The 8,477-nt window shown below is 37.9% G+C and overlaps 1 protein-coding gene across 1 annotated transcript; it reads right to left on the bottom strand.

Annotated features, from left to right (window-relative positions):
• Nucleotides 1-988: 988 nt before the first annotated feature.
• On the bottom strand, nucleotides 989-8,224 carry LOC122651918 (malate dehydrogenase [NADP], chloroplastic-like). Its single transcript, XM_043845486.1, has 14 exons — nucleotides 7,993-8,224; nucleotides 7,785-7,875; nucleotides 5,531-5,617; nucleotides 4,364-4,448; nucleotides 3,019-3,200; nucleotides 2,837-2,907; nucleotides 2,668-2,758; nucleotides 2,498-2,572; nucleotides 2,301-2,402; nucleotides 2,079-2,201; nucleotides 1,527-1,595; nucleotides 1,367-1,435; nucleotides 1,226-1,279; nucleotides 989-1,113 (listed from the first exon to the last, which is right to left on the bottom strand). The coding sequence occupies exons 1-14, from the start codon at nucleotides 8,154-8,156 to the stop codon at nucleotides 1,060-1,062; spliced, it is 1,317 nt and encodes a 438-aa protein (XP_043701421.1). The 5' UTR covers nucleotides 8,157-8,224; the 3' UTR covers nucleotides 989-1,059.
• Between the last annotated feature and the right edge of the window lie 253 nt (nucleotides 8,225-8,477).

Here is an 8,477-nt window from a genome sequence, read left to right on the forward strand (position 1 = left end):
CTATCCTAAAGATAGTTTTTCCCCCCTTCCTGTGTATTCAAATTGTTGCAAAATTCATTATACTTCCTCGTCTTTGGTTCTCCATAATTTTCTTAGCTTCATTTCTAGTAGATTTATATCTTTTTAGATCCCCTACCTCCTTAGTCCTTTGCCATATCTTAAAACTACCTTTCTTGCTCTTTCTTATACCAAGCTCAACCCATTGGTGTTTCTTTCATCTAGCATAGTGGAAAATGTTTTTAATGCCAATGATTAGGACATGGCCACCCAAGGAATTCAAAACGTCATGTATGCAGAAACGCAAACATTGACAACGTGTACTTTCTTTCCTCATAAAATAAATATGGTAAAAGCTAGAACTTCTGAACGTATAGGGAACATTGCACTGATATATTAATGTAATGTTTAAGGGTTTTTATTCAACATCTGACAGGTCACCTTGAAAAAATAATCTGATGTTTATCGACTACAAGTCACCTTGACAAAATAATCTGATGTTTATCGACTATCACATCTATGATCAGGTGGTATGAGCACCAACCTACCTTCATTGCCCACTCAAAATTTGGGAAAAGAAAATAATTCCAAAAGAATTACTACATACCCTATGTATGCTGTAATCTTTCAGGACTATTATTGAATTACAAAAAAAAATGTAAATAGAAAGCAGTCTGCAGGAAGGAGAGCAACATGCAAGATCCTTGCCATCAAAGAAACTTATTCCACAATTGAAGAGTTGGACTTCATAGAATAGGATACAACAGAATAGGATACAAGTACACAATTTATCTAATATTTTAACTGATTTAGACGTGCTTATTGGATCGAAAAAATGGTGATACCACACCAACTCAAAGCTATTCCATTCCAGAGCATTTGACAATGGATCAAAACCACCACATTTCCCGCCACTAAATACGTCACTAATCAGGACCTATGCGTGTGTTTATTGTACATATAAACAAGCAGCAGACTTCTGAAAAGCTTATGCTCTGAAATTTTGTTTCTCTTGTTGATAGCTTCTATTAAATTTCTGAGAGAAGTACCATTGGATCAGTCTTACTGTTCTCCAGGAAGCATTGTGTCCTCAGGAAGGTCGCAGAATGCATTACCCTGGATAAGAGCACATCATATTGTAAATTTTGTAATGTGTTACCTTGATTAGCCACCAAAGAAGGTGATCTTCTAGGATCTTTATAACCACACTTGTGCCCAAATTACTTACCTCCCCTGTAAGATGAGCCACACATCTCTTCTCAGCAAGTAACTCAGCTTCAGACTGCAATATATTGGCAGAGTTGCATCACATGTCAGATGAATGCCACATGTTGGTGTCCATCAGTAATGAGTTGTTCATAAAGCAAACCTTTTTTATACGCTCACGGAGGAAGTCATCAATGATCACATCCTTTGCAAGCTCGTAATCACCATTTCCCTGAAAATTAAAGGTAATTGATGGGAGTATCTTAAATGTACTTAAGCAAAAGAAACATCATTAGTAATTAATCACCAAGCACAGAACTCACATCTGATCTGCATGGCATACTGAAAACAATATCCTCTGCAATACCATATGGATTTCCATTGGTATAAACCTGGAAGTGCACAGTAAAATGTAAGATTGGACATATATCTATCTCCCAAATTCTGAATTTTATCAATATCTTCCAATTTTAGGACAGTCAAATGGTGTGAAAGGTGGGACCTGGAGTAAAATATAAGAACTTGAAGCTGGAATTTACCGTAGCCTAGTCTTCTTTATCTTTCCCAGAACAAGAAATATCTTTCAAAGTGGGGAAGTAGAAAGAAATGAAAATAAACCATATTAAGAGCACTAAATGGATGACATGCCAGTCATTACGTTGGTTTGGATTTATCATTTTGGGCCATTGTCGTGAGCATTGAGCTAAAAATTATTTCCTTTCTTGGTTTAAGTGTTTAACATGAAGTGAAATATTTTGCTAGAGCAGTTGGTTCGTGACACCGCCCCTCCCCAAAAAAAAAAAGATATGCATAATACAACATGCTTATGTATTCAATATTGAGAACCGTAAAAGTTCTGAAAAACATGAACTCACCCCTGAAGAAAACCAATCACCCTTTGGCGTTGGAGTAACGAGGGACTTTATGGCATCAACTATTGATACAGCAGTTGATGCGGCTGAAGATCTTCCCCATTTTTTAATCAGCACACCCCCTCGCTGCAAAACCATTGTTTGTCTGCCTCTATTAATTGAGAGTTTACATGCAACCAGATTTGGCAATTAAAGTCTTGAGCAGTTCTATTCTAAAACATTTACCTTCTGGACCTTCTCAGTGAACTCTTTCTTTAACCAATCAGTGTCCTTCATAACTTCTTTCACAGGAATACCATTGATTCTTGCATTCAAAAAATCTGGAACCTATATAAATTTTAAAAAATAAATTTCATTCAAGAGAGTCCCAAGTGGACATTTCTTACATATTTGCACATTCTCTACAGAACCTATCCAGTAACCTGAGTAGTGGAATGATTTCCCCAAATTGTCATATTTGACACTTTGTCATAAAACACACCTGCTTTAAGGGCAAGCTGCACAAATATGGTATAACATTTCATTTATTTTTATAGTGATAATCATAATTGAAAAACATCACCAGAAGAACATCTTCATTGGCAATGTCTACCTGACACTTGGCTCTATTCTCATCCAACCTAGTCAAAGCATGGAAGTTCCTTGCAGGTATATTTGGTGCATTTTTCAAACAAATAAGAGCGCTGGACAGAGAAATCAAATCAGGTCTTTGAATAAGAATCAACGAATTGGAAAATCACATTTCAAGATTTTTTCCTTACTTTGTATTGCAAGGGTTGCCGACGACTATCACTTTAACATTACGGGATGCAACAGCATTGAGTGCTTTTCCCTAGATTAACAACCAAAGGATTGAGGAATATATAACAAACAGTGAGTGAGGTAGATGTAAGTTATGACTTATATGTAAGTTATGATTGATAGGAGAGGTCTACAAAAGAACCTGTTCAGCAAATATTTGCCCATTTATGTCTAATAAGTCAGCTCGTTCCATTCCAGGACCTCGAGGCTTTGCTCCAATTAGAAGAGCCCATTCTACATCCTGGAACACCTCGTAAGGATCAATGCTGATACTTACTTCCCTTAGAAGAGGATATAAGGAGTCCTCTAGTTCCATGGCAACTCCTGCACAGGCCAACACAACATTGAAGTGCTTGGAGAAATGACATTCACCATTCCAAGAACCCATAATTTCAAGATCAACTAATGGGCTCAGATTGGCTACACAATAATTCAGAAATTTTCAGAAATCTACATAAGGTTTGCATACATACTTGTTTCTTACCTTTTTTTTTTTGGGCTCCTATTTTTGTTCTACTCTTCTAAATAGTGATAAAGATTGCCTCCTAAATTAAGAAATAAATATAGTGGATTAATTCGTAAAAATAAAAAAAAAATTCAATTTAGTTGCTTTTGTAATGACCCAAAATTAATAGTGGACTGGAATCAAAGAAAGACAGATGACCACACCTTCTTAGGGATTTTAGAGGACAGATTACGATCTCTGTATTTTGCATTGGAGGGGGGGGGTCTTAGACAAGCATTGCTACCATGTGTGTGTGTCTCCTCTTTTTGGGGAAAATGTTCCAGCACACCCTCTTTTTTTGCCACATGGATGAGTGATGTAGCAATTCTGACCGTCGGATATTTAGAAAATGATGTAAATTGACCACAGGTCAAGTTTCAAATTGAGATTTAATATATCCTCACATCTGTAGGCATACCCTAGTCGACCCCATTAAGTTGGGATAAGGCTGAGTTTTTTGTTGTTGTATCTGTAGGCATACCCTCCCGTGTATGTCCATGCACCCATGATAGTCCCATGGTACTCCCTACTTTTTTCAGTACCTTGTTTTGCCACTTGGCAAACCGCATTGAGCTGAAACTTGACATGCAAGTACAGGACATGGGAGTCAACCTGTACACAGATTTCAACCCAACTGACCTGCCACGGCATGCAGATCTACTTCCGGGTGAGGGCGTGCTGAGCCCCCACTCCCATGTTTCTAAACTAGTTAGCAGTTATATATTTTCATGTTTTGTTCCTACTAACTAGCAAATTTCTATATTTTACTTTATAGCTTTAATGGTGTATCTCTAAATCAAAAAAATATTTCCTTCTGTGATATGCGCTTATTAGGTCTTGTCTATAAATTATTCTCTTAATTGATTGTCATATCATTGTGTCCATTATATTATTTGCATGCTACCTTTTCAGAAAATGTAACTCATATGGGAAAAAAAACTGAGGTAGTTCGACAAAATTATCCAACTTCGAAAAGCCATACCTTCTAGAGCTTGGAATGACCTTTCAGACCCCAATAATTTCAAGGCAATGGGTTGATCTGGCCCAAAAACTTCACCAGATGCAAGCTGACAAAGTGAGACAAGTTAGATTCAAACTCTGAAATGGAAATTGCGAAGTGTAAGAACATAGAGAAAATGTGTGTCCTTGTTCAACAAATCTATATTTCAGGGTTTAGTTTTTCCCCTTTAATTTTTTTTAAAGCTCTTGTGGGGTTGTGAGTCAAAATTACATTTTGTTGATCAGATGGTTTAAGTTTGCAATAGCAGTTCAATAGCAAAAAGGGAGTGGATCATCTTTGAGGAATTATGGAATTGGATAGAAGTCTGATGTTCACTAGAGCAAGCCAGGTAATGTTCCTAAAAGACTGGTAAGTATTCGTTACATGAATATGGAACCAAATGAGTACTTATTAATCGAACTCAGGAAAATAAGTACAGAGTTATTATGAATTTATGAGATGGATAGTAGTCATTGGTATCAGTAATTGGGCTCACCACTGTGAAGCAACAACATATTCCATCATTATGTAAGAACAATTTCTATAAGAAGCTAAAAAGCTGCAGCAAGCAGGTATCTGCTCATCAATAAGCACCAAATGCTCTATCAAAGTCAACTAACATCACTAATCAATCGAGCTACTATCTTGATGAAAAGTCTGGCTTGGGAAAGTGTGTTTCCATATTTGTAGCAAATTATTTCTAATTTTTTTTATCTCGATAATTTGTTGCATTTGTCTCTCAAAACGTATACTGAATTCATCCAACACATTAGTACTTTATGATCCTATGATGCTATAAAACCATGCGAACTAGGTCTTCAGGTTTTCCTTTTTGAGATTTCTTGGAAGTCCATATGTTGTTGAATATGATTTGTTATTGATTGGGGATTGTACAGCAGTTTTATGTTGATCAACACTCAGGTATGGATCCTCTCATATTTTACAGAAACAATGCTCCCACTCTTGAAAATCAATCTCCAATTTCATCCACAAAAAAGAAAGGGCTCTTCTTGAATATTATGAAGGGGACATCAGTATTATCTTGTGAAACGATACTTATTACAGAAAACTATAATGAGAACTTATGGATTGCCATTGAATCTTAATAACTAACTAACATAGATAGCTCAATTAAAAAGAATTCCTTACATTGAAAAGCAGATGATTAGATATCATTCCAGCAGCACCTGAAACTGCTACTTTAATTAAGCTCTTCCACGATTTTGTCTCCTCTTCCTGTAATGACGATTAAAAACAAATGCATTAGCACTAGATAACATCAATTTAAACAATCAAAAGATGGTAAGGAGAGTCATTTTCTGGAAACATAACTGCAATAAAACAATTTCATGGAATCCGAACACATATGCTTCTTTCCCATAAGTGACAAAAGTACTATCAGAATTAGAAAAAAAAAATTGAGTCTTCCTCATTCGAATGTCCCGTCTCAGAAACTGTGAGAGGGTTCATCTGCAGTGCACATATCACCCCACCCCAAAAAAAAAAAAAAAAAAAACTAACGGTACAGAAGAATAGAATTTCTTGAACAGTTATCATGGTTCTCTTGCACATAATGAAGAGTCACAAAAAGGTGAGTTTTGGGTGGGACTTGGCAGGGATGAACAGCTATTAATAATACGTTTGGTTTTGCTGGAGTTATGCTGAGATTTGTTAATAACTCAAAATCCACTGTTTTGTTTTTAATGTTCAATCACACCATCGTACCTAGCTATCATGGCTGGAAAGATCCCTGTTCTATCATTCCCATCTATCTAGGGACATAACTACTATTTGATCACTATTATTGACATCTTCTCAACTTCAATAGCCCACATCCTTTTTGGCCTTCTGTTGTCCTTGTAGATCCTTCAACTTGCACCTTCCTGCTCATTTGCAATGGTGAAGTACTGATCTTGTTGAACACGACCAAACAATCGTAACTGACTTCCCCTCATCTTTTCAGCTATTGATTGGAGATCTGTCAAGCTAAGTACGCCTATGAATAGAGTTGAATGGTAAAAGAAGATTCGTGTAGCAGACCCTATTTAGTTAGACTAAGGCATTGTCGAGATAATTTTAATTGGGGGGGGGGGGAGAGAATAAATAATGATATCACCCAATTTTTTATTTTATTTGATAGAAAAACAATTTTCAGGCCATTCTTTTTAAGGAAAAATGGAAGACTTCTGTTGGGGGGGGGGGGGGGGGGTTGGAGAATAGTAGTGACTACCAATTTAGATGTGTCAATGTTGTCCTAGCTTCATGTTGCAAACCCGGTCGGGCGCTTCAAGATTTCTACATGCACCTAATGCTAGCGAATCAATGGTAGAAACTTCAATTATTAATCAAAACCTAGATCCTGAAACCCATTTTCATGCATCAAATCCAAAGGAATTAGTTTTGGTCTACTAATATAAACCACCACAAAGAAAGATGCTTTTTCTTGCAAAGTTGAGATCATGGGTACGACGCCAGTTATCTGGTAGAGAACTTATCAATGTAGTTCATTCTAGGGAAGTCATGAATTTATGTATGAGACTTCATCCACTACTTCTCCCTGAAACTAGAACTTAGTGATGAGGCATAAAACACCCCACCTATCAGAGGCTGCCACGTGGCCGACCCGACCTCAATCCGAGAACCGACCCCCACATCCCGAGAATCACGGGATAAGGACCGAGCCACGATCCCGACAACACAGAATCACACTCCACGTGGACTCTTACCTTAATAAGAGTCCGACCCAAAAATAACTCTCCACTCCGCTCTCGCGAGAGACCTTCCGAAAGAAGGACTCCTACCATACTAGGACTCTCCCAACCGTCTCATCTCCTCCTTACTCTATAAATACCCAGGTATGGAGCTCTATTCCACATCCGGCTTTTTAGTACTGAGATTCTGCTGTCGCGTTGAAGACCCGACTTGAGCATCGGAGAGTCCTAGGCCGGAGCCACACCGGCCCTCTTGCGCTCATTGCTTGGTTTTGCAGGTTCATTCACGGGCGAACCAAGTACCGGAGGTTTTCACACGCAACACTTAGGTTCCCAATTAATGCCTAATCTTACGTTCTTCACAAAAGAAAATGTAAAGGGGGAAAAAGAGACAGTGAAAATATCCTAAACTTCTTCGAGTTCGTGTCATATCACATATGAACAAAAAATAGATGCAGAACCAAGTAATCATAGCGATGCTAATAACAAACACAGAGATGAACAGATCCTAAATTATAAATTACTTTCACGTCAAAGTATATGAGCTTACCAAAGGAACCAACCCAAATGCAACAACGAAAAATATCACAGAACCAACTCATGAAAACGGAGATTAAAATGAAATTAAAAATAAAAAAAAAAAATAAAAAAGAAGAAGAAAGAAAGGGTTGAGTAAAATTAAAGTAGAATACGGCTCGGAGATCGTAAGTGAGGCAGAAGACCCCGTAGCAGTCGTTTTTATTGACCTCATTAACCTGTGAAGTGACCGGTGCCTGTACTTGGCTGAGATGGAACAGAGATAATAACATGTAAGAAGTAGAGAAGTAGAATTTAACAATTGAAAGGAGAAGATATAGTAAAGGAATCCAATCGAATAAAAAATGAAAACCAAACACTTACCTGGGTGCAATAGAACAGAGCACTTTGGCATTGCGGGCTCGTGAAGGCGCCCGCAACTCAATACGACGGTGGTTATAGAAACGTGTTGGTGAGGATGATAAAGAGAATTGAGAGGTTAGAAACCGAGTTTCTGTGCGTGAAGCTGAGAATTCTGCTACCGCCATGGCAATCGAGAGAGAGAGAGAGTAGAGAGGCTCTGTTTATTTGGAGGGAGAAGAGTAACGAATAACTAAGAAATATAGCAAAAGGGGTAGTGATTCTGAATACTTTTGAAATAACGAGTATAAGGCCAACCAGAGGACACGTGTCACGACAACATGATCCAAATGACCACTACAAGTTGTTGGTATTTGGGCCTGGGTTGAGTTCAGCCTGCTAAGGGTTTGGCCCATTTCTCTGGGCCTCCACTGTTTCCCCTTCCATTTCATGGCCGAACCCACCCACCACAAACGATTGCCCGCCCAAACCGGTCCAAATCCACTCTT

This window comes from Telopea speciosissima, chromosome 2 (assembly GCF_018873765.1).
Source record: "Telopea speciosissima isolate NSW1024214 ecotype Mountain lineage chromosome 2, Tspe_v1, whole genome shotgun sequence".
Classification (NCBI taxonomy): domain Eukaryota; kingdom Viridiplantae; phylum Streptophyta; class Magnoliopsida; order Proteales; family Proteaceae; genus Telopea; species Telopea speciosissima.